The sequence below is a fragment of the Cinclus cinclus genome, chromosome Z (genome assembly GCF_963662255.1).
Source record: "Cinclus cinclus chromosome Z, bCinCin1.1, whole genome shotgun sequence".
In the NCBI taxonomy this organism is placed as follows: Eukaryota; Metazoa; Chordata; class Aves; order Passeriformes; family Cinclidae; genus Cinclus; species Cinclus cinclus.
In genome coordinates, this window is record NC_085084.1 from 76,940,995 (window position 1) to 76,968,486 (window position 27,492).

Here is a 27,492-nt window from a genome sequence, read left to right on the forward strand (position 1 = left end):
TTCCCGCTCCCGTTCCCCCGGTGCCGGGGGCGGTGGAGCGCGGGATGGGCGCGGCGTGGGGGCGGCGGGCGCTGCGGGCCGGGCTGGCGCTGGGCGCGCTGGCGCTGGTGCTGCAGGGGCTGCGCGGGTGGCTGGCGGCCAAGCGGTACGAGTTCAGCCCCGCCGAGATCGCACAGCTCGCCCGGCACCACGCGGGTACGCGCCGCCCGTGGGGACGCGGAGGGACGGCGGGGAGAGGGGCCGAGGAGGGATGGGGATGGGGATGGGAATGGGCGAGGGGGTGGGGATGGAGAGAGGAGCCGGAGATGTGGCGGGGGGAGCGGCGGCCTGGGCTGGAGGGGGGGAGCCGTAGCGAGGGATGAAGGACGGAGGAGCGTCCGGTACAGGGGGGCCGGGATCTTGGGAGGAATGGGGCCGGAGTCGGGGAGGAGCAGGGAGCTGGGCCTGGGCAGCAGGATTGGGACAGGAAGGGGATCGGTACCGGGGGACAGCAACAGGGAACGCGGGGGAAGCGGGGTGGAAGATGGGACTGGAGCAAAGGAGGGATGGGGACCAGGACAGCGGCGTCATCCAGCCTGGTTAGGGCTGAAGCCTCAGGTGGGTCCGGCCCGGGGCTTCAGAAGAGGGGTGTCCCCATAAGGCACAGGAAGTTTGGTCAGGGAGGGGCACCAGGACAGGGGCACTGTCAGCTTGCTTGGGTCTCCCTTATTGCCCAGCATCTGGGATGAGCTGTAGGACTGGAGCACTCAGTGCTGCTTTATCCTGGTGATCCAGAGAGGCGGTGGAGCTGGGTCAACAGGAGCTGAGAGCTGGAGAGAGGAGATATTTTCCCTAGGCAGCCCTCTCCAAGGGTGTGCTGAGACCCTGTGGCTGTGCAGGGGATTTGGGAGGGTAGTTGGCTGAGCTTTCTCTGTGCCAGGGACTTACAGTAGCCATGGGTGCTGCAGGGCTGGACCATGAGCTGGCTTTCTCCAAGATCATTGTGGAGCTGCGAAAGAAGCACCCAGGCCACATTCTGCCAGATGAGGACCTGCAGTGGGTGTTTGTGAATGCAGGTGGCTGGATGGGCTCCATGTGCCTGCTCCATGCCTCGCTCACCGAGTATGTGCTGCTCTTCGGGACCGCTGTTGACACTGGGGGACACTCGGGTAAGCAGGGGGACCAGGTTGCTGGGCGGGGGAGTTCTCCAAGCTATTTGTACTCCACTCTTTCAGGTGCAGCTAGTCGTGGCATGCCCAGCACAGGGAGCCCACTGCCTTCACTCTTTCTATGGGGTGAATGATGCTGGCCAAACACTCCCTGCAAGGGGGCCAGCCCCCATGGTGTCCTGCAGCATTTGCAGGTCCCTCTGTGTGACATGCTGTGTGGCCAGGACTCTCCGCATCCAGCTGGCAGGCAATGGCACACATTTCATCTCCTTCAGGAGGGAGCAAATGCCAAAGAAGTTGGAAATTATGGGGCTTAAGGACACCAAGAAGTCCTGGCTGGTGGTATATGGCTTTTCACACAGACAGTGGGGGTACCAGAGCCCTTGGCACTTCTTGGTATATTGAGGCACTTGGGGTTGCCATCCTGACCCCGTGCTCCACAATTCAGACCTGGGCTTCTGTGCTGTCCCTGTCAGGGAGACACTGAGCCAGTGTTTCTGTCCTCCCACAGGTCGCTACTGGGCAGATATTTCTGACACCATCATCTCGGGGACATTCCGGCAGTGGAAGGAGGGGACCACCAGAAGTGAGATCTACTATCCAGGTAAGCACAGCAGTATCGTGACCTGTGGGCTGCATCCATGTCTTTGGGACTCGGCCACTTGCTGTTGTAGAGGCCCTTCCCTTAAGCTGACAGAAGCCAAAAGCTCAGGATAGAGCACTTTGGGTTCCCAGTGGCACATCCCAGCATGTCAGTGGGTGACAGTAAGAGAAAAGGGAGCAAGGCTGGAGTGGGGTTGGAAGGCTCAATCCTGCAGGCTGTAATCCTGTGTCTCCCATTTGGGCATGATGTAGGGCAGCCACTGGGAGCCCTGCTGGTTGTGTGTTTTGGCAGGGGACACCATCGTGCACCAGGCGGGAGAGGCCACGTCAGTGCAGTGGAGCGCAGGCACCTGGATGGTGGAGTACGGCCGGGGCTTCATCCCCTCCACACTCGCCTTCGCCCTGGCTGACACCCTCTTCAGCACTCAGGACTTTGTCACCCTCTTCTACACCCTGCGTGTCTACACAAAGGGCCTGCTCCTGGAAGCAAATGCCTTCTTCAGCACCTTTGGGTGCTGAGCCCATCTCGCCAGGGCACCCTGCTGAGCCCAGTTGGCTCCTTTCCTCCCAGCCATTTTCTCTTCCTCCCCAAGCCCTGGTTCTAGCAGAGGCAGCAGGAGATCCCCTGTGCCTTCCCCAAATTGTTCTGTCCTTTCCCCACAGGCCAACAGAGTGCCAGGACAGAGGGACCTCGGCAGTCACAGCAACACAGAACGTCAGTTCTCTTTACTATTTGCCTGTCCCTCCTTTCTGTCAGAGTCACGTCCTGCTTTTCCATCCCTCAGGGCTGGAGTGGCCTTGCAGTGTACAAACACCCCTATGTGTCCTCAGCATGCAGTGGGAGAGAAGCTGGAGCTGGCTATCCCTGGGCCCCAAAAGATTTCCTCAGCTCCTGAGACATCAGGGGAATGATGCTGCCCTCGGGGCAGGGTGGACAGGATAGACCAGACCAGGGCATCCATTGCAGAGGTCGGTCGCCAAGTCCCCCATGTCTCTGGCAGCCTGCCGGGACTGCGGGCAGCGCAAAGTGCTGTGTCCAGCTGGCAGCATCTCCCGTGGCTCCATCCCTGCCGATGTGGGTTGGCAGCACACAGTGTCACCCTGGCACGGGGCAGGATCACTGCTGAAACCCCCTGGCAGTGGGGGAATGCCTGACTTCTGTGCTGGAGGGCCCCCTGCTCCCCTGTGTGTCATCTGCCTTTAGGGATGGCTGGGGCTGGAAGAAGGTCACTTCCCACAGTCCTCTCCCGGCAGTGCCCCCCAAGGGGGAAACCCACCGTCTGTCGCCTTAATGGAGACCCTGTTCTGTGTGGCCTCTTGGCTATGCACGTACCTAGTGTCCTCGAGTGCCCAAATGTCTGTACTAGCTCAGGATGGGATCTCGCCCGTCAAAACTCTTTCCCTGGCTGTGAGACCCCTTGGGGACAGCCACTCTGCTCGGCTCCCGGCATGGGATCCCGGCTGCCAAGAGAGTGCTGTAATCCTCCAGCCAAACCCAGCTGTGCACCCTGCTTGCACCCCTGAGGTGAGACCCATGTGAGCTCACTGCTTGGTGGACTTTCACCTTCATTCTGCTGCCAAATACACGAGTGTGTCCCTGGCCACCCAGGCCTGTAGCATGTTGATCCTCCTGCTCCCCAGACTGTCCCTGTTCTGCTGACCAGCAGCCCTGTACATGGGCTAGTTCTTAATTTGCTACCTGAAAAGAGATACCAGTAATAAAGTTGTTCATCCCACCTATTTGGGTCTCTGGAAGAGTCTCTGGAGCATGCTGAGCCCTGCCACACTGAAGGCCAGCTCCAGCCTCAGCAGCAGTCCTGCTGACAGCTGGGTGTCCCTGGGGAAGCTGTATCATCCCGCTCAAGATCCTGGAGCTGGAGGAGCTGGGGTACAGCAGCACTGGGCAGGATCAGCCCTGTCTCAGCTCCCGGGAATTGGCAGAAGATGGTGCTATTACTCCTCTTGTCACTCCAGTCACTGATGACCAAAAGCATGGGCTGGTGCCAGGTCCTGCTTCCAGGGACAATCCTGGAGCTCAGGGAGCTCCATCCTTTTGAGGCATAGTGGAAATGCTGGGTCTGTGGCCCCCTGAGGTTGGTTGGATCTGCACGTAGTAGATGGTTTTTGAGAGGTTTATGTGTGTTCACACACACACACACGTGCACACATATGCATCTCGTATACCTGTGTGTGTGTGTGTGTGTGTGTGTGTGTGTGTTTAGGTAGAATAGTTTTCAGGGGGGTGTGGGCACAACAGGTGGGGCTGGCACACATTTATAAATAGGTAGAACAATCAGGCATCTGATACAGACCAAGTCCATACAGAGCAAGTGCAGGTGTGTGAGTTCTGGGGCACATTTGGGTAGGAATGTGCGCATGGGTGTAGTCAGAAGAGTTTTATTCCTCTGTGTGTGTGTGTGTGTGTGTGTGTGTGTGCCTGTGTGCCTGTGCCGGTGACACGTGTGTCACACCTATGTGTGTGCACAGCCCGCAGTGCACTGGCAGCAGCTGTGCACCCTTGTGTATTCACAGACAGGTGGGCTGTGTTTGTGTGTGTGCACACACACATGGGCAGTCTCTGTATGTGCACGTATGTGTGTTCCTGAGGGCTACCAGGCCTCCCTGGCACCACACCAGCCCTGTTCCCTGGGGTTTGGCAGAGCCCCGTTGGGGAACACAAGCAATCCCACCCGAGCTGGCCCGCACAGCAAGGCGCTAACTCAGCAGCTCGTATCAATACCGCTCCACTTACAGCGAAGGCCACGTAATGAAAATCCGATGGGCACGCTGGTGGGAGTAAATAAGTATGCCATTAAAATAAGAAAATCAAAGCTCTGGACAGGTCTTTTCTCTTGCCCATTGATTTCTTTTATTACGGAAATATTGCTGCTAAATAACATTAGTGTGAACAATCTCAGCAGTGTTTTCTGTAGCGCCCGTGTCAATAACTCCATCCCGGGCGGGGGATCCCCCCCCCAGCCTGGCTGCAGGGCCAGCAACCCTGTCCATGCAAAAAGCTGCTCTGGGGTTTCCTTCCTCAGCATTCCCAGCTCAGATGGCATGAAGAAAGAAACCATGACAAGTAGAGAAACCACGCAGCATGAGGTGGCTCAAGCAAATGCCAGTAGGGTGGAGCAGGGCTTAGACCCAGCAACCCTGGCTGCTCTGCTGCAGCAGGAGGGGTTGTCCCCATCTCAGCAGAGAGCACTAAGTGTCAGGAATTCATTAAAGGGTCATGAAAAGCATCCATTTGGTGATTGCAACCTCTTAATCAGGTAAGTGTCTCCAATGACCAGCAGAGAAGAATTCTGAACACAGCAAGTTCTGCAGGTTGTTGGTGCCTCTGCCTTGTCTTCCTGTGCCTCGTCATCCATGCCCAAGTCCACGCTGGCCTGACCCAGCTGCCTGCAGGCATGACCCAGCTGCCTGCAGCTTTACCATCACCTTGTTCTCTTGGAGAAACTGAGGCACAGTTGGAAGCTCATCTGCAATCACCCAGCTGCAGCCCAGCCCCTGTGCAGGGGCCAGGGATTGCCCCTTTCTCCCTTGGCTGCTCTTGGTGGCTAGGGACACAGCATCCTTCAGAATGTCCACGCGCAGCAGGTACTCCTGGAGAGAGTAGATAGAACATTTACCAGGACACACAGGAAATATGCACCTTTTGGTGTCCAGAGGCCAGGTGGGACCACAGGACACCTCAAAGGGTACCAACCCCTCATGGAGTAGCTGGAAATGGGCAAGGAGAGTCAGCCACCTGCACCCCAGGTCTAGCTCTACCCCAGTCCCAGCTGAAGCAAGCATGAGTAGCATTTCCCCAGAGCTGTCACCAGGACAAATGCAGATCGCTGCCCTCCTAATACCTTCCCCTGCAACTTGCTTTATCTTCCTGTCCCTCCACATGCCATGGGTATTGATCAGCCCACAGGATCTATCTCTTGATTCCTCCTGCAGTATCTGCTTCAAGTATCTCTCACTCTGCTCCACTGTCTGCTGTGCCCATCTATACCTCCACTATCCTGTCTGTGCAGCTTCAGCCACGGCTGTCAATAGCCATTTGGGGAATTTCTCTCCAGCTGGGAGCATCAACAGGCCCCATCAGTGCAAAATGGTGAGCAGGGGGGCAAAGGGACATGGTCCTGCTTGCTTGCCCCAAGGAGAGCCTGAGCACAGACATCTTCATGACACATGTGGAGAACCCCAGAGCTGCTGTTATCACTGTGGAGGTTCTAGACAGGAGCTGAGAAGAACAGGTCCATTGGTGGCCATGTCCAAGGCAATGAGACATGCTGCACCCCCTGGAGACCTTGGTGTTGCCACTAGCTGGCCTGGGTGCTAAACTGACCCAAGCACCCCAACCCCTCTTCCTTGCAGAAGGGGAGCTTCCCCAAATACTTGGGCTCCTGTTGAGCCATGGAGAAGTCACCACGTCTGTCTCACCCCATCCAGCACAGCTTTCAGTGTGTAGGGGACAAGGCACAGCCCAGAGCAGAGGGTGCAGCACACTGGGGTGCAAGGCAGCAGCACTGGGAGGGGAAGCTGGAGCCATATGGCATGGGGTCCTGTGCAATGAGGCTTGAGGGTCATATGGCCCTGTGGATCCCTCTGAAGTAGGGCCAGGTCTCATCTTCTCAGTGGGAAGTCAACAAGAGCACCACACTGACTCAGAGGAGCTGGCAAGCACCAGGAGGTCCCTGCCTCTGCCGCAGAGGGATGGGATGGGCCAGTGCAAGCTACAGCTGTCCAGCCCTGAAATAGGATGGCCGACAGCTAATTTATCTCCTGTGCAAAGATAAACAGCGCCTGGGGGCCCTGCAGGGTCGGGAGCTGCCCTGCGCTCCCAGGGAACAGTCTGATTTTTCCAGGAGAGCCTCCCTGGTGAGCATGGTGCACTATGTCAAATGCTGCTGAGGTGTCAGGAGGTTAAGGAGCCCGGAGAGTCACCAGAGCCATGGCAGGACAGGGGGTAGTTTCTCACAAGATGTTCATAGGGAAACTGGAGAGCACAGAAGCAGCTTTTCCCTGGTGGGGGGGGAGAGAGCACAGAGCTGGGCCATGAAGCCTGAGAGCAAAGTCAGCTCCTGCCACCAGCATGGCCAGTGGCTGTTTTTCCTCAAGATGCTTGGAGGAAAAGAGAGGACTTGGCTCATGCTGGCTGCCCCCGGCCCCTGCAGCTGTGGAGGGGACAGAACCACCAGCCCTTGCCACCCAACCTCCTGTCATCCCATCTCACTAAAAGCCAGTGCAGCAGTAGGAAGTCTCAGTGACGAACTGCTCTGTGGGATGGGATCAAAGCCAGCATCCCTTGTGTCCCAGCGTTGCGGGGTAATGCTGCTCCCCAGGGATCCATGCAAATCCTGCAGATGCCCTGGCCAACAAAAGCCCAAGGAAGAGTGGGTGCCTCCTTTGCCTCCTGGCAAAGTTTTCTCCATAGAGAAAGGAGTCAGGAAAATCTGGCAGACAGGCAGGTGGAGGGAGAGTAAGGAAATAGTCTGGGGATGCTGCCAGAAGCCAGCACCCAAGGTAGAGAGGTGCTGTGCTCTCACCTCATCTTACATCCTTGTCTGACATCTGGAGACACACTTGATAGCCTGGTGCCACGGTTTACCCCACTGCAAGCAGGGACACAGGGCAAAACAGGAGCATTGAGCCACTCCAGTGGCAGAGATACATAGCCTTGTTCTACCAGGAAGCTTCTTTGGGCATCCAGGCCACATTACAATCTCACCCCTTCTGCCAGGCATCCACAGCACCTGTCACAAAGTCCCAGGCTGAGGGTCATGGGTCACACTGCTGTGATACCCCAACCCTCAAGGATGAAGCTCAGGGTTCAGCACTTGGAGCTTGCCCCAAACACCACTTTGTGCATGCACAAGGATGGGTAGCATGAGCACACACACCCACCTGCCCCAAAAAAGCACGTGTGCAGACGCCTGCCCCTCCTACCCTTCCCAGCAGAGATTGCACACACCAACAGGTGAACATGAAACACACACACACCCAAGATCCCCATGGACATATATATGACATTTATTATTGTCCCCAAAAGCAAACACACTGTGCACACACTGCAGGCTCTCAGCCCCTCTGACAGTGAACATGGCTTCACACATGCATGTGCATGGTTACTGCTCCAAGTGATGGACACATGGACTCCACAGGCACCCCCAGGGCATGCACACACCTTAACCACGGGCACACTCTCGTTGGTATGTGGGGGCTCCCTTACAGACACGTGTAATGCACTCACCTCTCCCACTGTGCACAGGAACAGGGGTGCTCCAGCACCCTGCACACACACCTGTGAGGGAGGCTCATCCATCCCACTGTGCACACATATACACACGCAGGCAACGAAAACACACACACTCATTTTTTCCAGCACACACAGGCTATCTACACACACACTCCTAAAACCCTCTAAAAGGTGTGCGATGGGTGCAGCATCCTCTTACACCAGTGTGCACAGATCCCTCACGCACCCCTCCCTCCTTCACACTCCCTTCTCCTCACACACACCCCCATGTACTCCCGTCGTCCAGCACCCCCACATAGGCATGGACTGGGGGTCGCCCCCGTTCGCTGCGCCCCCGGCTCCAAGTGCAGGGCGGCCCCCGGCTGGCGCTCAGCGGGCCGGTCCGGTGCTATCCCCCGGGACTACCGTAAGCCCAGCCCTCCCCGGGTGACTCCCTGGACGTGCGCTAGCAAATGGGAGCGGGGAGGGGTGTTGCTGTCTGACTGCCACTTGTTGCAAAAAAAAAAAAAAAAAAAAAAAAAAAAAAAAAAAAAAAAAAAAAAAAAAAAAAAAAAAAAGGAAGAAAGAGAGAAAGAAAGAAAAGAGGGAAAAATCCCACCCACCCTCATCTGCTGCGGAATAAAAGAAATATCGGCGGGCGCGGCGCCATGTGAGCGGCGGGCCGGGGCCGGGACCGGGCGGAGCAGCCGGCCGGCCGTGCCCCCCGGGACGGCGGGGCGAGCCCCGGGCGGCGCTCGGAGCCGGCGGCATGGTGGAAAACCCCAGCCTGGCGGCCAAACCCGCCCTGGTGAGGGACGGAGCGGCCGGAGGGGCCCCGGCGACGCGGGGGTGCATGGCGGGAGCGGGGTAGGGACACCCGCGTTGGACGGGGAGAGGGATCGGGGTCCCCGGTGAGAGCGGGAGGGGGGTCGCGAGAGGACGGGGCGCCCGGAGAGACCCTCGGGCGGGATCGGGACGGAGTTCCCGGCAGGGACGGGGCGGTGGGGGACTCGGTAGGAGACGGATCCCCGTCGGGGCGGATGTCTCGCTTGGACCGGGGAGTGAAGGGGTCCTCGGTAGGACGCGGCTCCCAGTGGAACTGGGGCGGGGGTCCCAGTCCCAGCAAGGCACGGGTCCCCAGCGGGACGGAGGAAGGAGGCTCCCCGGATCGGACCCGTCCCCCGGAGGAGCGGGGACGTAATACTGGCGGGCCGGGCTCCCCGCGGGGCAGGGTGCCGGGTGGTCCCGGCAGGGGAGGCGGGAGCCGCTCCCGGCGCGGCCACGGTTCCGCGGGCAACTTTTGGGCAAGGCCCCCGGGAGCGGCGGGGAAAGCGGGCGGGGTGGGGGATGCTTCCTCCCCTCCCTCCTCCTTCTCCGGCTCCGGCGGCAGCGCTGAGGCCGTGCCCTGTGCCCGCAGCCGGCCGCCCCGCCGCGGGGGCCGGGGCCGGCGGGGGGGCTGCGCTTGGCGGCGGTGATGGAGAGCCTGCAGCGGCAGCAGGCGGCCCGCCTGGCCCGCGGCCCCGACGGCGCTCCCCGACGGCCCCCGGTGGAGCCTGGCCCCGGCCCCGGGCCGCCGCCCGCCGCTCCTCGCCGCCGCCCGGCCTCCGGCCCGCGCCCGCCGCCCGCTGCTGCGGCGGAGGAGGAGGAGGACGAGGAGGAGGAAGAGGAAGAGGAGGAAGAAGGGGAGCCCCGCGACCCACCGCCGCCCCCGCACCACGAATGGACCTACGAGGAGCAGTTCAAGCAGGTAAGGAGGCATCGCTGCCTCCGCACCGGCTACTTCTGGCCGGCATCCCCGGTGACCCCCCATGGTCCCCAAACTCGGGTTCAAACGGGTTTCCCATTCAGCTTTGCCGGAATGGACACCTCTTACGCCCCCCACTGCTCCCAAACCCTGTCTGCATCCCACCCTAAATGGGCAGTACCACGCCCCAGATCAGACCCACCCCAAGCAGACATTCTCCATATCCCCATTAACCCCAGACATTATTGCGATGCCACCCCAAAATGAAACCCCACCAGTACTGATCCACTGCCCCCAGACTTCATCCTCCCCTAAATGGGTACCCCCTGAATGCTCCTCACTGCCCCTGTCCCTAAGCCCAGTCCCACCCTATAGGCATCATCACCATCCTATATGCTCCCCATCTCCCTGCTACCAAACCCCATTTCAACCCTGCTTCATGACCCCACCTCCCCAGTGTCCCCTGCGGCTGTCCACAGGCCCTGCAATATAATAGTGTCCAGTGTCCAGGCATTTCCCTGTGCCCACCCTGATCTGGTGCTTTCCATAATGGGTAAAATAGGCTGACCCTTGTCCACAGAGGTTTTGCAGAGGCAAAAAAAAGGCAAGGGCTCTGGTGTGTGGTCACCCCAAGGAGCTGGCAAGCCATGGAGCTGAGTTCCCTTGTATCTCTGCAAGGGCCAGGGCATATTATGGTTGGTCAATGCATGTCACTGATTTCTTTGTACTGGAGGGAGTAGCATTCCTGGTGGGCATAGGGGACACCCTTTTGCAACTGAGATCTGGCACAGGGAAAGGGTTTCAGGAGCTCATAAAGGATGGAAGAAAAGTCTCCCTGTATTTAATGCATGTGGATCTCACCTGAGCCATGTTGTGCAAGCTCTGGTATGCACACAGTGGGTGCCTCTCTATGCAAGGGTGTGGGAATGGAGCGCACAGCACCAGGGTAGGTTTGTGATCCCCATGCACTCAGCTTCGTTGTGGGGGAGAGAGAGGCACAGTGGATGACAGGGAAGATGTGGTGAGGGAATAGAACAGAAATGTCCCCATACAACTCTTGTGTAGCTTTTTAGGATGGTGCTACTCAGGGACAGGAGCACGAAGGCACTTCGGCCTCATCCAGTTTTGGCAGGAGATGAAGGGAACAGCAGCAGGGACCGAACTTTTGCCTACTTTTTCCTTTTCTGTTTCAAATTCCTCAATGTGTTGTTATTTTCGGGGTCTGGGGCTCGTCCCCTGCCTACAAGGCAGCATGTAGAGGTGCAGACAGGGCACAGGCAGCACAGGGGATGTTGCCAGTGCCTGACACTGCCTTGAAGCAGCCCGGGGAGGGCCGGGGTGGGTGAGCTGCACAGGCCAAAACAGCTCGTCAGGGAAGTGTTACATTACACCCCACTGCACAGAAAAAGGCTGACTGTCCGGTTCCTGGGGTCAGCCGGGAGGTAGGAAGCAGCTCCTCCCTCCCGGGGAGGCTAGGAAAGCATCCCCGGCATTTCTTGTCCTTCAACCTCCTGCCCTGCCCCTATCTGGGGCTGCCCGCGCTCCTTGTGCAGGGCAGGAATATTGTGAATAGTGGGAGAGAGATGACAGGAGAGGTTTGGGTGCGGGATAAATCCTGCCACAGCTTCCCAGGGTGAGAACTGGCTCGTTCCTTGTTTGCTTTCTTGGAGTTTTTAAAACCCAGATTGGAAAAGTGATGGACCTCTCATCCAGAGACCCACACCTTGTGGCATGTCCCAGACAGCCCGGGCAACAACGGGATGTCTTTCTGCAGTTTGGAACAGGCTGCGGTGCCAGCTTGCTTTGGGGTCTGCAGGATGGCTGTCACTCCTGTCCCTCTCCTGAGATCATGCAGGAGGGGACATACCCCTGCCTGGGAGGGACATGTCCCTGCCGGGTCCTACCCAGGCTGCAGGGCTGTGGCTCACCCAGCCTGGGGAACAGGTTCTCCACTCTCTGCAGGGACTAAGTGGGGAGGGTGTCTCTGCTTCAGTTTCTGGAGGTTTCCCAGGGGCTGGGCTGTGATGTTGTGGGGGTGGGGGGGTTCAGGATGCGTCTGCTGGAAAGCTGCTGGGGCACTGGTAGTGTGGCTATGAGGGCTCTGCAGGTGGAGAAAGACCCTGTAGGGGCCAGAGCTGTATTTCTCACCAGGACTCCTGCTTGAAACTAACCCAAGCCATCATGCCATTACCCAGTGTGGGGTTCAGGGCTTGTCCCTGCTCTCATCCTCATGGGCTAGGTGCACAGCTAAGTGAACAGACACCACCAAATCCAGACTGTTTGGCAGAAGGTGATTAGAGAGTTTGGGAAGTTGGTGGAGGATCAGCCAGGGAAAAATTTCCACACAGCACAGTGGTGCTGAAAGTGGGACCAGAAGACAAGATGGTTGTGGTGAAATCCACAGAGTTAATGGGCAAATGCTGCTTTGCATGGAGGAACTTCTCGGGGAAATACCCCACATGTATGCTGTACTTTTATATGCTTCCTGAGGCGGTGGTTTGGGGAGGGGGGGCTGGGTGAGACCTTTGCTCTGACTGGGAGGGCTGCTGTAACATTATGAGGCCGGGAGACCCCCTCACCCCTGCCTCTTGCATCAGCCCCCGGCGCCGGTTTATGTACATTGATAAGGACACATGGGTAGAGACCTGGGCAAAGGTCTGGGAGGTCTCCACACCCAGGGCTGTTAGGCAGACCCAGCCCTGATGTGGGGGGCACCAAGTAGGGTGTGATTATTAGCCATGAACCCAGCCTCCCTAAGGTCTGGGATGCCTTTGGTTTTTATTCTGTGGTGCTGCATTATGTTTGACTTGGAGGGCATGGGTAAGAGCCTGGCATTTCTGGTTCCAAGCTCAACTCCATGAATTCAGCATTCCCCCTGGAGAAACCATACATGTAGACAGGGATGGATGCTCTGGTTTCCTCCAAGTGATAGAAGAACAGCAGCAGAACCCAGGGCTTTCTTCTCCATTCCCTGAAGTGGGAGGGACTCAAACATCTGGGCTTTGCATCCATCTCTCTGTTAGCAGAGTGTTTGCTAGCAGGAGGATGCCCTCCCTGCCAGGGCCCCTCCAGTATGTTCACACCCATCTGTGACTGCGGGGATCAGGATCGTCTGAAGCTCTTTCCTCCAGCTGCAGGGGGTGAGCCCCAGCCAGACCTTTAGGAACTCCAGGGTGTCTGGGAGCCTCAGTGGTTACTTTGGGGGTGGCTGGTTTTGCCAGCAGCTGCTTGCCATTATCCTCAGCCTAACCCTGGAGTGGCTGTTCCTCCTGCCCTGCCTGTCCCTGATGCCAGCAGTTGCTTCTTGCACCCACCCACCTGTCCTTAACATTCATTTAGGGAGGGCTTGCCAGCTGTGAAAGTGTTCATTTGCATCTCAGAGCCTGGAGGTGTGTGCCCTTATAGACAAAGACTTCCTTGTGCCACAGAGGGTCATCCCAAAACTGAACTAAAGGATCTGTGGTATGGACCCTCCTATCTCTGTCCCTATTGCTTTCTCCTGCAATGTTTTCCCTGGGGATGGAGGAAATAGAGGCAGGAATGTTCAGAGAATGGAGGTGGCTGAGGAGAGGGTAGTGGTCTCCATGCCACAGCCCCCTCCTCACCATCAGCACATCTTCAACCTAAGGGCAGGACCAAGAGCTCCCACGGCTAAGTTAGAGGGTCCTTGCTTACACTGTAGAGGCAGAGAGGGGAGAATGGACACAGTGTGTTTGCCCCTGTCCATGTCTGCCTGGAGTCTTTTCTCCAGTGAACCTGTGAGCTTAGCTGTGCCCCTAATCTGGGACCACCTGCAGCAGGGAGGTGGTGTCAGCAGCAAGGGTCAGCATGCTAATGCCTGGAGCTCCAACAGCTCTGGGAACCCAGCAGCAGTGGAGGGCATAGGACAGGACCAGGGGGCTGCTGGGGTGTGGCTGGAAGGGCAAACACAGGTGTTCTGGGGGGATGTGTGCCCACAGACCAACATGAGTGTGTGCATCTGTATAAATGCACGTGTAAGCATGGGGGTACATGTGTGTTTGTGGACCCACATGAGTGCTGCTTGGGACACTGCATGTGTCTGTATGGATCTCCATGAGTGTGCAGAGTGTGTGTGAACCCATGGAAGTGCTGGAATGTGTTTATGAATCCATATGAGCGTTCAGGTGTGCATAGATCTATATGGCTGTAGTGTGTGTATGGCACCATGTGTGTGTGCCCACACAAGTCTGAACACACCTGTGTTCAGGCACACATGTGGTGCCCAAGTGTGTTTAGGCATGTGAATACCTGTCACTGTGTTGGAATTGCATGGACCCATGGTGCTTGAGGCAGGATTTAAAGGCTAAGCCCCCTCCAAGGCTGCCTCTTGCCCAGCCCACAGTGCTGAGCAGTCCTTGTGATGCCAATCCCCCACTCCCATTGCTGCCCCCAGGGTACTTCCTGGCCCCTCTGGAGCCTGTGGAATGCTCAGAGCTTCAGAAGCTGCCACAACACTATATTCCAGCCAGGGGTCCAAAGAGTTTGGGATTGGGGCTCCAAAGAGGGGGTGTTAAAACTAGTTGAGGGTGTGAGACTGCCTTCACTGTGGACGGGAGATGTGCACCTTCAGGAGCTTACACTAAGGCTGCTTCCAGCTCCCTCCCCAGCTGCCTCTGAAATCAGATGCCAGTTTAGTCTTTGGGGAGGATGTACCCCCTCATCAACCTGGGCCTCCAATAATCCACTAATTATGCAAAAAATTGAGGTAAATCTTCTGTGCTGCTAGCCAGCTGGACAAGGCTGCAGAGGGGAGGTTGAATCTGGGGTGCTGGATTCTAGTTTCAAGAGGCTGGATGGATGGATGGATGGATGGATGGATGGATGGATGGATGGATGGATGTGCACAAGGATTGTGTGTGTATGTGAAGAGTGTGAATGCATTAGCATGGACAGGGTCTGTGCAGAGGGGGAGCACATACAGGGGCTGTGTGAGTGTGCTTGATGGGGCTGTTTGTCCAGGGTGAGGCTAAACAAGGAGAGCATGCACACATGTGTGCATCTGCAGAGCAAGCTGCAGTGTGCATGAGTGTGCAGAGGGTGAGCAGAGTCTACATGGGGGCTGTGGAAACCTGTTCCGTGGGGCACAGGGCACCCACTGGAGATGCCTCTGTTGGTGAGGCTGTGTTCTCCATCATGGATCTAGAGTTTATATCTCATGTCTGTGGAAGGGCACAAGTGAGAACCAGGCCCCGATGCTCTTTCTGCTCAGGCACACAGTTCTTCCAGAGGCTGAGGAGGGGGCTGGGGTTGCTTTCACAGGGTGTGGTTGGTGGGGGTGCCACCAACCTTTCCTTCTACATTGTCCCTTCAAAGAAGTTGCAGGAAGCGGGTGGGGTCAGAGGTTCATGGTGAGGAGTGGGATTTAACAGCCCATGCACATCCCAGGCATGCACACAGCCCCCCAGGTGGGCACGCCATATTCACATAGCCCCATGGCAGGTGTGTGCGTGCACAGACCCTGTTGTGTGCTAGAGCATGCCCTGTGTGCTCACCCGTGCAAATACCATGGGGGTGCATGTGTGTGTTCCTTGGGGACACCTGGGATGCTGCTGGTCATGGACAGGGTCCCATAGCTCCAGTCACCTAGGAAGGGATTGAAGGGGAAGGGTGTCCCATGTCTTCATTCATCCATGGAAGGATCAGGGGCCGGGAGGGGAGGGAGGACAAGAATGGAGGAGGAGGCAACATGGAGAGGGAGGCAAGGATGGAGGGGGAGGCAGTGGCGTAGCAAGTGCCGGTGGGTCAGGGAGGTTAACTTGAACAAATCCACTCAATTGACTCCTGCCTGCTCAGCCATGAACAAATAACAAGGGGCTGGTCGTGGTGGACGCGCGTTCACCAGGAGCGCCAGGAGCCAGGGCTGCCTCTCTTGTGTCACAGCCAGGAGACAGGACAGACAGGACAAGGGACCATGAATAGTGCCCGTGGTGGCACCACACAGCCATGGGCAGCATATTTCCTCTGCTCCAGCCTGGGAGCCATGCCTGCACCCCCTGCCTCAGTTTCCCCTCCTGCAGAGTGTGTTAAGCAGGAGGCTGGGGACCCTGTGAGCCCTCCACGTCATGCCAGGGCAGGCTGTGGGTAGGGGGCCGTCCCAAGGCCAGCACTTGCCAGCAAACCTTGTGCGGGGCTGGGTTAATGTTTGCAGCAGGCAGCCCTCCCGGGAGCGGCTGCGGTGGGAAGGGGGGTTTTAATGACCTGCCGGATCTGCCGCATTATCAGCGCTGATTAAACCTGCCTGCTCTATAAAGTGCCGTTAAATATTAAGCATGATGAAAGGCTTTGTGAGGAAACCACAGCACTGGGAGAGGTCCCCAAACAGAGATGTCTGACCGTGCTAGTGGGGTGGCTGCTGAGGTTGGTGGTGTTGGGATGAGTAAGCACCCCGCACCCCTCAGGGCTGTGGGGTCAGGGGAGCAGTGTCCCCCCAGGAGCCAGCACTGCCTTCAAATGCAGCTGGCTGTCCCAGCAATGCTGTCCCATAACCATTAACTTATTAACAAGTGGTGGAAGAGGCGACTGGTGGCTTGCAAGGTCAGGGGGTGGTTTGTGCCTGGCGGGGAGTGAACTGCCCCCCAGCTCTGGCAATGGGGATGGGCGGGGAGGGACCTGCAAACCCTTAGTTCATTGTGTGTGCCCCATGGCAGGAAGACTAACTGTGGATACTGTTGGGATCCCTGAACATCAGCATGCTCAGGGCTGTGCCTCAACTGGGAATGGCCAGATCCTGAGGTTACCTGCAGGGTAAACTGAGGCATGCCAGCAGGGCACAGGGGTCTGAGTGCTTGGTTGTGCATTACTACTAGATCTTCCTTGGAAAGGATCTCAGACCAACCTCTGGAGGGGTGCAGTGACTCCAAAATAGTGCATCAGCAGTCAGCCACCCGTGGTGTGTGGCTGGGGGGTGCAGGGGAGTGAGCATTACCTGGGCATGTTGCGTGAACAGTGGCCAGATGGAAAAATTAGCAGTGTGGCTAATCAATGTGGTGGATATTAAGCAGCTCAGGATTGGGGGGGTTGCATGGTGGGGGGGAGCTGAGCAGAATCCAGGATCGATACAGCTCATATTAAGTGGATTAAATCCTGGCTGCTGATCTGAGCCCTTTCTGCCAGCAGGAGGTGGAATCTGAGTAGGGACTGTGGGGGTCCCACTGAGATCGCTTCCCTTGGCAGCAGGGCCCGGGGGCACTGAGTGGGGAATCACCAGGGCGGGGCAAGCTGAAGTGCTTGGGGGGTGGCTTAGCACCTCATCACATCCTTCCTCTGTCTAGGGTGTCAGCTAGGCTGAGGGGTCTCAGGGACCCAAGCTTCAGTTCTAGAAGCCCTTCTGGCTCCAGCAAATTAATCTTGTGGGTGAGTGAGTGGTGCTAACAATGTTACTTAATCGTGGAGAGGAGGTGGAGGAGAGAAGGAAGAGGAGGAGGAGTAGGAGAAGGAAGCACAAGGTCTATTCACGTTCTGTTAATAAACCATGTTCGACCTGCTAACCTTTAACCTGCCTGACAAGCACCGTTATCCCCATCCCTTAAGGAATATAGATGTCACCATGGCAATGGGATGACAGAAGGGAGCAGGTCCCAGAGCTGCACCCGTTACAGGGTGTGGGACGAGGACACACTGAAGTAGTCCTGCACAAGCACCCAGGCCAGCAGTGCCAGGTGGAGACGGGGTGCTGCTGGGGTTCCAAGGCCAGTGGGGTGGCCAAGCATGGGTTCCCGAGGTCAGCAGAGCAGGGCTGCGCTGCGCACTGGCGGGATATCGATCCTGGGGCTTGACAGTTTAATACTTCCGTTTATAGAGGAATATAGTTACATCGATGGCGTTAAATGAGTTACTAATTATATCAATACAAACACGATTAAAAGGGTCCTTGCTCATAGGTCACCGCAAACAGGAGCCACGGGTTGTGTTGCACAACTGCCCCTGGGCAAGGCTCAGGCCACTGCTTCAAGGTGCACGGCACGGGGATGCTCTGGGGACATGTGTGCCCTGTGGGGTCAGGGGTGCCCATCCATGTGGAGTGCCAGTCTGGGGTTGTGCATGTATGTGTGGGACTGTACATCCCCTTCTGGAGTTCTGTGTTCCTGTTTGGGGCTCTGTGCGCCCATCTGGGGTTGTGGATGCACGTACAGGGTATGTGTGTGCATACATGGGGTTGTGCATGTCTATTTGGTGTTGTGCACTCAAGTATGGGGCTCTCTTTGTCCATTTGGGGCGGTGCACGACCAGCTGGGATTTGTGTGTGCCTGTCTAGGGTTGTGCATGCCTGTCTAAAGTTGTATGTTCTGTTCTGGGGTTGTACCAGGGTTGTGAGTGCCTGTCCAGAATTGTGCATGTATATATGGGGTTGTGAATGCTTGTGTGGTGTTGTGTCCGGTCTTGGGTTGTGTGTGCACATACAGCAGTGTGCATGTTCCATCTGGGTTTGTGCATGCACATTTGGAGTGCGTGCCCATGGTGTGTGTGTAGGGTTGTGGATGCTCCTGCAGTCTGGTGTGTGCCCGTGGAAGTCTGGGCACACACCAGACTGCTGTACCTGCCTGTGGGAGGCTGTGCACTTCCAGACATGGCAGTGTATGCCTGTGTAGGGATTTGTGCCCATGTGTGCTGTGTGTGCATCACAGGCTTGTGCACACTCCTGTGATGTTCTATGTGCCCCTGCAGGGCTGTGCACACCAACGCAAGGTTTTGCAGGATTGTGCAAGCCCATTCCACCTTTTGTGTGGCACTAGGGGGAATCTGTGTCCCTGCACAGGGTTGTGCCTGTGCTTGTGTGGAGCTGTGCAATGCCTGCAAGGGGCTGTGCACATTCATATGGGGTTGAGTGGACCCACACAAGGCTGTGCACACTTGTGGGGTTGTGCAAGCCCAGGTGTATTTGTGCATGCCTGTATAGGGTTTTATATGCTCACGTGGACTTGTGCACCACTACATGGGCTAGTGGCAGCCCATGTGGGGTTATGTACACCCAGGTGAGGCATGTGTCCCTGCACAGCAACTGTGTGTGACCCAGGAGACCTCTTCTCCAGACTGAGCATCCCCAAATCTCATGGAACACCCCGTGCATCCCAGGCATACCCAAGGACCTTGCTGACTTGTCCCCAGTTACTCAGCTCCACTCTCATCTCCACTTAAAAGCTGACCCTTGCTCCCCGTTTGATGTAATGTGTTTTTGCATCTCAGTGCCCCACAGATAAAAGGTTAGAGGTTAATAAACAGTGGAAAAATAGAACCCAGCCCTTGGAGGTCACACCTGTTTTGGGGGCTGGAGTCAGTAGCAGCCCACTGTGAGTGGGATCTTGCCTGTATTGATGGGAGGAGAAACACGGGTGGCACCCAGGGCAGAGGTGTGTGGGTGCTGAAGCCCATCCATGGGTAACCCCTCGGGAAGACAGTGGCTTCACCTTGAAGCAGGATGAGTGGTAGTTGCCAGTTTTGGGGTTTGCCCATGCCTTGACAAGCCAGATGTCAGGGGATTTCAAAGCGCTCTGGTGTCGCTTCCAGAGGCAGGAACTGGCAGGGAAATGCAGGCAAAGCCTGGCTGACACAGCCTTCCTGGGGCAGAAATCAAAGCAGCTTCCTGGAGCTCTGCTCAGACCCTGACCTAGTTACTGTAATCAATGGCTCAGGGACCTCGTGGAAAAGAGCAGGCATTGGGGAGGGTGCACAGAGAGAGGCAGGAAACACTGCAGTGGAGAGGGACACAATACAGGCACCCAGGGGTTAGGGCATTCCAAGAACACCCAGCCATAAGGAGGGGATAGGTAAGTGGGATCCAGAGAACAGGGAAGCAGCAAAGAAGGAGCTCCATGAACCCAGGCAGTCAGCAGCTGTGGGTATGATGTGAGTCTGTCAGTTGTACCCCTAAACAAAGTTAGGGACAGGCAGTTAGCACTGTTCTGTCCCTGACAAGGGACAGACAGCTGGCACCTGAGTTAGAGAAGGAACTGTGTTAGGGTGTGTCTGTTAAGTGGTGGGAACTGTGGGGTCTGTAGAAGCATCCTCACATCCCTGTAGGTCCCCACATTCTGCCATCCCTACATCCCGACATCTCCATGTCCCTGAACTCCCTTCACCCCACATCCCTACATTCCCATGTTCCTGTATTCATGTGTCCCCATTGCATCCCTGCATCACCCCACCTCCGCATTCCCTGAGTCCCTGCAACCCCACATCCCTACATTCCCATATCTGCATTCATGTGTCCCATGGTATCCACCCCCATCCCCACATCCCCGTGTCCCTGCAGCCTGACGACCCTTAAGCACAGCTCCCTTTATCTGTCTGGTGAATGATGTTCTGTGTGGAGTGGGGGTGTGCTCTCTTTCTATTGGTTTTTAACGGCCTTTCCCAGCACAATTGTGTTTTAAACGACTCTATTTTGTGCCTGACTTTGTTTTCCAGCTTGCATTTCTTTGTATATGTTTTGGAAATCCATTCTGGACTGCTGAGTTTTGTTTCTTTTCAATGGCTTTAAATTCTTACCGGGCTTGCTGGGAGGAATTGGTGTCTATAGTGTCTTCGATTGGTGCTAATTTTTCCTTCATGTGCTCTGACTTTTACTGCTGGGCCATCGATCTGGCAGGCTCCAATTTGTCATGGTCACTCAGGCGCTGTGCTGGAATCAGGGGAGCCCGGACTTTCACAGCGAGTCGGCACTTCATGTCCCTGGTGTAGGGGCTGCACTCACCTACCCAGTGCTGTCCCTCAGCTCAGGCTGTGTCCATGTGTCCAGACCACCCAGCACACAGAAGTATCCTCACAGCCACATGTTTGTGTCTGTGCTACCCTGTGCACATGGCAGCCCCGGCACTTGCAGCTCCCTCGATGGTATCCAGTGCCATGGTCAAGCTAACTTTTCCTTCCCCAGGATGGGATCAGCCCCCACTGTTCAGGTGGGCCTATGTCCCTGTGAGGGATGTGGGCTGATGAGGATGCTGATCCCATGCTAGGACTTGGGGACTGCCAGCACTCAGCAGTGCCAGAGCAGAGCTGAGCATTGTGATCCCAGGGTCCTGTCTCGGGCTTGGGGTTTGCTGATGCCTCTGGGCTGTGATTCTTGCGTCTAACAGGGTGAGGGGCAGGACAAACTGAGGCACAGACTCAGCATCTCTGTAGCAGAGTCAAAGTAGTCAGTGGTCTGTGGGAGCCCATGCCAGAACCCAGGCACGGGGAGAGCCCACACCTAGGCAGAGGGTGTGTCGGGATTTTGTTAGTGGTGCTCAGAGAGCCTCTTGTTCGCAGAACAGGGAGGTGGGGCCAGGGGTGATGCCAGGTCCTGGTACAGGCAGTGTTTGGCCCCAGGCACTGCTCCCCTCTCCATTCTAACCTGCATGTGCTGGAAGCACTGACCCCTCTCTCTCTCTCTCTCTCTCTCTCTCTCTCTCTCTCTCTCTCTCTCTCTCTCTCTCTCTCCTGCCTCCAGCTCTATGAACTGGATGAGGACCCGAAACGCAAGGAATTCCTGGATGACCTCTTTGGCTTCATGCAGAAGAGAGGTAAAGGTGGGTGGCTGGGGTGGGTGCCACTTCCACCCCTGCCTCGGCTGCTGGGGGGTTTCATGGTGTGTTGTTCTCAGGCTCTGAGCTGCTCCATGTCTCTGAAAAACCCTCAGACATGTCCTGCGGTGCTCCCCCTGGCCTCCCCCTAACCCCAAGCTGGGGCAGCTGTCGATGCCTGCCGTTATCCCATGCCCATTAGCGATGCCCAGCAGGGATGCCCACTGGAAACACCCGGTGGGGATGTCCATTTACATACCCCTTCCTGACATTAGCAACACCCATTAATAGCAATACCCAGTAATGATGCCCATTAGCAGTTTTCAGGACGTTTTAAGGATGCCTGGTGGGAATGCCCTTAGCAGTGCTCATTAGGGCTCCTTGTTAGCAGCACCTGCTGAGGGTGCCCACCACCAGCACCTCTTGGGGATGCCTACGATTTGCGGGAGCGTGGCCAGCAATCCGGGCAGCGCCGGGCACCCAGGGGTTAAGGGCTCGCCAGCCAACCCATCCTCATTGGAAATCTTTGCTATCGGCATGGGGAGCCGAGCGGCTCGGCTCTCCGGGACTCGATAAATGCTTTAACCTTCGCCCTCCCCGGCCGGGCCTGCGACAATTAAAAGTTGCCGAGCGCGGGTGTGTGGCCTGCCATATTAATTAGAGCCTTTTGCTGGTGTGTGGATTAATGAACAAGCCGCTCAATAACCAGTAAACCCCAGGCAGAGGTTAATGCCGAGCTAATTAACGGGGAAAGGCTGACGGGGGTGCAGGAGCTTTGGGGCTGGCTGTGCATGGGGTGAAGGAGGGCAGAGAGGGGCAGTCGCCCACACGCCCTGCCCATTGGAAGGGTGATGAGGGTCCCCACCTGGCTATGGGTCTGTAGAGATCACTTTTGGGTTGGGATGCCACCAACTTGTTGCACATAGGGGTACGTGATGAATGGCTGGCATGGCCATGGGGCTCATACTGGGGCCAGCTGTAGGCTGTGGATGGGCTGGGTACTGCCTCATAGGTGCCCCCTGGCCCTGGTGCAGAGGTGAGGGGAGTGAGTGGGAGCATCAGCACTGCCTCACCCCCCAGCATCCCTCAGCTACAAGATTCATGGGCTGCTCTGCAGCTTCATTATCTCTCTCTCCAGAGCTAATTAACTCCCTCGCTATTGGGGCCAGGGCTAATTAAGTAAGTACCTGCTGGTGTAGGGAGGAGGGAGGGAGCCTAATGCTTCCCTGACGGTGCTGCTTCACATCCCTCTGTGTCTGGATGTCCCACTCCTCTGCCCTCCATCCCTTCTGTCCTGCTTCTCCTCCGAGTGGATGCCATCCCTCTGGGGAGGGTGGGCAAGGTGTGGGTGCACAGGTGCAGGTTTGCAGGGATGGGTGTGCATGAACCTGTTGGAGGAGACAGGGATTTTGAACTGGGGTACCAAAGAGAAAGGGGACAGAAAAGGTAAAGGGACAGCATCCCAGGGATCATCAAGAGTTGGGTAAGAAGCAGCACCCAAGAACTAGTGCAGATAAAGCTGGGGCACCCAGAGGTGCATGGGCAGGGGACTGTGACACCCAGGCTATGTCCCCAAGGTCTCCAGGAGGGATCGATGTCCACAGGGTGAGCCCTGCTGAAAGGGACTGTGTCCCCTCTGCTGTCTGTCAGGACAGTATCAGGATTGACATTTGTCAGCAGAGTGGAAAATTTGTAGGGCTGAAAAATGGGTTGTGGGGCAGACCCTCTGAGGCCAGCCTATGGTACAAGAGCACAGCTGACCCTGGTGGCTAATAGAGGTGATGCCACCACCACAATCAGATACAGGGTACAGGCAGTGGGGCAGCTCATAGCTGCCCCAATTTCTGTGGCACCTCAAAGATAGTAATCAGGGACAGAAGGGGGCTATTTCTGCATTTGCTTACCAGGGTCTGCAGGCCCCCCCTCCCCATTTCAGCACCAAGCTGAGTGCCCTGCTGATAACACAAGGCTATTAATCAATCAAGGCACTAATTGCAGCACCACAATGGCTGCGTCACCTCCCTGGGCTTTTGTGCCCTCGGCCCTGGCTGGGGCTGGGGCCATCACTCTGTGGGGATGCAGACAGGTGCCTTTGTCAGTGGGACAGGCATCAGCCACGCATCCAGCACAGCCCTGAGATTAATGGTGAGGCAGTTTCATAAGCCACCAGTGCTGGAGAGGGTAGAAGAGAAAAGAAATCCATGGGCCATTGACTGAGAGACCTGCAAATTCGTTGGCATTGGGGGTGAGGGAGTGCCCTTAAACTGCCCCCCTTCCCCGCCGAGGTGATGGGTCTTGTGCCAGCAGCCCTGAGCAGGGGTGGTGAGCTACTGACAGCAGATGTCAAGTCAATATCTCTGCCTTTCTCCCAGGAGGATAAACTCCTCTCTCCCTTCCCGACCTGGTGAACAGCACAGACACACACACACACACACAAAAAAAAAAAGTTAAATGAACTCAGTAAAAGAATAAAAAGAGCTCATTTTTCAGGCTTATGTGAAGAAGCCAAGCCAATATCAGGGCCATAAATTAGGGATGCTGGAGGATGGCGGTGAATGACGGCTTCGTTTGAGGGGCGAAGCGCAGTTGTGACAGCCTCCCTTGGCCAAATGGATGGCTTTCCAATACTGCCTGTGCCCTGCCACCTTGCAGGAGGAATAAATATGGGGTGGAATGGCACAGGACGGGACAGGGTGGGATGGAATGTGTTGTTTGTCTCTCCTCTACCCAGCTTCCAGTGAACACCCAGACCATTATCCCAAGGAGGCATGGAGCACAGCAAGGCTGTGGGGTAATATGGGAGTGCTGAGAAAGTAGGGACAGGTTTTCGGCCAGGCTTGGTGGCTGTGGAGACCATGCTGATCTATACTGGGCTCACAGACCCTTGGTGAACCCATACTCCCTTACCTCATAGCCTCATAGAGGAGGGTGATGCTGGGGCACCAGGGGTCAGGGTCTCTGCTGAGAGGAGTTGAAGAGGATTTGAGGTCAGGTTTCTTGAAGCAGGGTACTAAAGTCCTTTAAGCAGAGGAAACTTCTGGGGCCATCTGTAGGGTCAAGAGGTTTTTCAGAAACTCTTTGGAGGAGTCTGGAGCTGGAAGAGAAAACCTTTCCATAGAGAGATGGTAGGGTAGTCCTCCTAGAAGGGTTGTGAGGGTCATCCCTCTTCAGAAAGTTTATAGGATAGGTCCCTTTCTAAAGTATAGATGAAGTCTCTCTTTATGGGGCTCTGAAAGAGCATTACAGAGCACATCATTCTAGGATGCTCTGAGAGATTTTATAGATTGGTGCTGTACAGATAGCTCTGAGAATTGGAGAGAGACAACCTTATCTAAGGTTGGAGGTGGTACTTTTCCCATCCCACTGTGGCTCCAGGAATGGTGCCCATCCCAGATGAGAGCATACCCAGCCCCACCGACAGCTCCATCAAAGGTGACCCTCTGCCAGCATGCTGGGGTCTCCCCTGCTTTTTGACACAGTCCTACTCTCCCAGGCACCCTGGGGTCCTGCCTGCACCCCAGGTGCCCATGTTTGCTCTCCTGGGCACAGAGAGATGTGCTTCCCAGTGTGGGTACCTGCAGTGGCAGTGGGGGGAGGGTGGGGGCTGTGATCCCAGGTACAAAGGGCCCCTGTGGGCAGCCCCCCACACCCTCTTCTGTCTCCTGTGTGCCTCCGGAAGGGACACCAGTGAACCGCATCCCCATCATGGCCAAGCAAGTGCTGGACCTGTACACACTGTACCAGCTGGTGACAGACAAGGGTGGCCTGGTCGAAGTCATCAACAAAAAGATCTGGCGGGAGATCACCAAGGGCCTCAACCTACCTACCTCCATCACCAGCGCTGCCTTCACCCTCCGCACACAGTGAGTGCATGGCAGGTGGGGGACACCTGCCCTGGGGCACCTGTTGGATCAGATGTCCCAAAACCCTGCATGGGGTCTGACATGGAGTGCCACAAAAGTGGATGGAGAGCTCTGCTCCTTCCCAAGAGCTCTTTGCTCAGCATGGTGCTGGCTGGAAGATGCATGACTGTGCATCTCCCCAGATGCATGACTGTGCATCTCCCCCTGGCTCTCTCCCTGTGCAGATACATGAAATACCTGTATCCCTATGAATGTGAGAAGCGGGCGCTCAGCTCTCCCGGAGAGCTCCAAGCTGCCATCGACAGCAACCGTCGGGAGGGACGGAGGCAGACTTTCGGCACAGCACTCTTCAACTACTCGCCAGCCAGCACCCCAACCCTGCTGGGCACCCCCAAAATGCCTCTGCCAGCTCTTAGCATCTCCACACACAGCTGTGGCCAGCTCAGCCAAGTGCACAGTGTTAAGAAAGGTGGGTGAGGATCCCATCTGCCTGGCAACAACCATCTCTTCCCAGGGATGGACGCTGCTCCAGCAGCAGGGATATTCTCTCTCTGCTCTTGTCCATTTTGTTAGGGGAAAATAGGAACAATGTTGTTCTTTTAGTCCCTTTCAGGGAATGAAACAAGTATATTTCCCCTGGCTTTAGAGAAGGACTGAGCCCAGATGTTGGGAGTGGTGGCCTGCCATACCCCATTGCTGGTGGGCTGTACTTGGCACCACTGGGTGAGGTGGGGGTGGTGATGAGGGACCTGCTGAGATCTCTTGGTCATTGCAGAGGACGGAATGCTGGCAGCATCAGTGCCGGGGCGCATCGCTATCCCAGTAGGACTGGCCAGCCACCATCTCACAGCAGCCCAAGCAGCAGCTGCCTCACAGGCAGTGGTGCTGGAGCAGCTGCGGGAGAAGCTGGAGACAGGGGAGCCCCCAGAGAAGAAGGTGGCACTGACAGCGGAGGAGCAGCAGCGACTGGTGCAACATGCACTTCAGCACAACCTCCTGGCCATGGCCTCCCAGTTCCCCATGAACGTCAAGATCTCCAACAGAGGTATAGATATGCAACACCTCAACCTTGGTTATCCCTTTCCCTGGCACCTGAGGTGGGAGCAGCAGCAGTGACTGGAGAGGAGTATGGATGCCCAGAGGGACTGGGGTCCTGGCTTATCTGTCTCGGACAGGTTCTTGTTTCTGTTTCGCTTAACACTCATATTGGTATTTCCTTTCCCCAGATGACAGACAGGAGACCGCATTGAACCTGTCCACCAACAGCATTAGCAGTATCAACATGTCAATAGAAATAAATGGAGTTGTCTACACAGGTAAATAGAAGGGCCGCTTGGCCTGTGTAATTGCGGCCGGGAAATCCAATAACTTATAGCCACTGCCTGGCCAGCAAGTCCTTCCTTCAATCTGATGTCTTTACTATAAAATCCATCGTAATGAAGTGGCAGGGCTTGGGGAGAGGGGGCAGTGGAAGGAGGGGGTAGACAAGGATGGAAATTGGCCCAAAGCAAGTGCTGGTGATGGAGGGCTAAAGTGGGGTTGAATAGATGGACAGACTCTTGACTGAGAAGGGACCCTGCACCTAGGGTCATTCCACACCCCAAGGTCCTGAAGGATGGGCTTGGATTTGGGGTCACCCCAATGCTTGTGTGCCCAGAAGATCTCTGGCTGGGTGTGGGGCTTGGCTGATTGCAGAGCATGGTGCAGGGAAAGATGCTGGGGTGCTTTGCTGGAGCAGAGGATCCTTTGAGGTGCCCGTGTGCACCAGCTTGGCTATGCAGCCCATCCCATGCCCCCCAGATCCATGCCTGTCCTGCTGAGACACCCCACAATTAAAATCAATGACTTTGCCTTCAGAACTTAAATATTTAATTAGCTGGAAAGGTCAGGGCTAAGTGTCATGTGGGGTTGCCGGCCAAATGGGCCCTGGGCCACCACGCAGGCAAAGATGCCAGGGCGAGGGGAGATACCACAGGTGGTTAGAGGGGGCTGAAGCCCTATGAGTTTTGGTCCCTAGATGCTTGGGGCCAGGTGAGCCCATCCTCCAACCCTGGGCTTGCCCTAACCTGCTTGTTCTTGTCCCCCAGGTGTCCTGTTTGCCCGCCGGCCCTCAGCCACCCTGGCACCTGGTGGAGGGAGTGCCCAGACACGTCCAAGCCCCATGCCTGCCCCAAACCCCCTGCTCCCAGCCTCGTCTCAAAGCCACACTCCCACTAGCGCCTCACTGTAAGGCAGATGTGCCCCCTCCTTGAAAGCAGCTGGGGGTGACCAGAGTCTGGGGGGGCTGAGCTGTGGGACCCAGCTGGGCCACCAGGGTGGGACAAAGGTGTCTCTTGTTGCAGTAATGAGCTGTGTCCATGCAAGGCTGTGAACACCCATGCTG

General features: G+C 56.5%; 2 protein-coding genes across 2 annotated transcripts; both read left to right on the top strand.

Annotated features, from left to right (window-relative positions):
- The first annotated feature begins 44 nt into the window (after nt 1-44).
- On the top strand, nt 45-2,659 carry SIGMAR1 (sigma non-opioid intracellular receptor 1). The gene is made up of 4 exons (XM_062513518.1): nt 45-195; nt 948-1,148; nt 1,660-1,752; nt 2,044-2,659. The coding sequence occupies exons 1-4, from the start codon at nt 45-47 to the stop codon at nt 2,268-2,270; spliced, it is 672 nt and encodes a 223-aa protein (XP_062369502.1). The 3' UTR covers nt 2,271-2,659.
- Nucleotides 2,660-8,157: 5,498 nt separating this feature from the next.
- Nucleotides 8,158-27,339, top strand: ARID3C (AT-rich interaction domain 3C). The gene is made up of 8 exons (XM_062513983.1): nt 8,158-8,791; nt 9,401-9,730; nt 21,174-21,246; nt 24,926-25,109; nt 25,334-25,578; nt 25,885-26,154; nt 26,336-26,425; nt 27,197-27,339. Exons 1-8 carry the CDS (start codon nt 8,753-8,755, stop codon nt 27,337-27,339), a joined length of 1,374 nt encoding a protein of 457 aa, XP_062369967.1. The 5' UTR covers nt 8,158-8,752.
- The last annotated feature ends 153 nt before the right edge of the window (nt 27,340-27,492 follow it).

What these genes read in the sequence shown, in the direction of transcription:
- SIGMAR1 (XM_062513518.1), top strand. Translation starts at nt 45, where the DNA reads ATGGGCGCGGCGTGGGGGCGGCGGGCGCTGCGGGCCGGGCTGGCGCTG. An exon ending in TGACACTGGGGGACACTCGG is followed by an intron (nt 1,149 to 1,659) that starts GTAAGCAGGGGG and finishes GTCCTCCCACAG; the next exon opens with GTCGCTACTGGGCAGATATT. An exon ending in AAGTGAGATCTACTATCCAG is followed by an intron (nt 1,753 to 2,043) that starts GTAAGCACAGCA and finishes GTGTTTTGGCAG; the next exon opens with GGGACACCATCGTGCACCAG.
- ARID3C (XM_062513983.1), top strand. Translation starts at nt 8,753, where the DNA reads ATGGTGGAAAACCCCAGCCTGGCGGCCAAACCCGCCCTG. An exon ending in GCCTTCACCCTCCGCACACA is followed by an intron (nt 25,110 to 25,333) that starts GTGAGTGCATGG and finishes CTCCCTGTGCAG; the next exon opens with ATACATGAAATACCTGTATC. An exon ending in AGTGCACAGTGTTAAGAAAG is followed by an intron (nt 25,579 to 25,884) that starts GTGGGTGAGGAT and finishes TGGTCATTGCAG; the next exon opens with AGGACGGAATGCTGGCAGCA.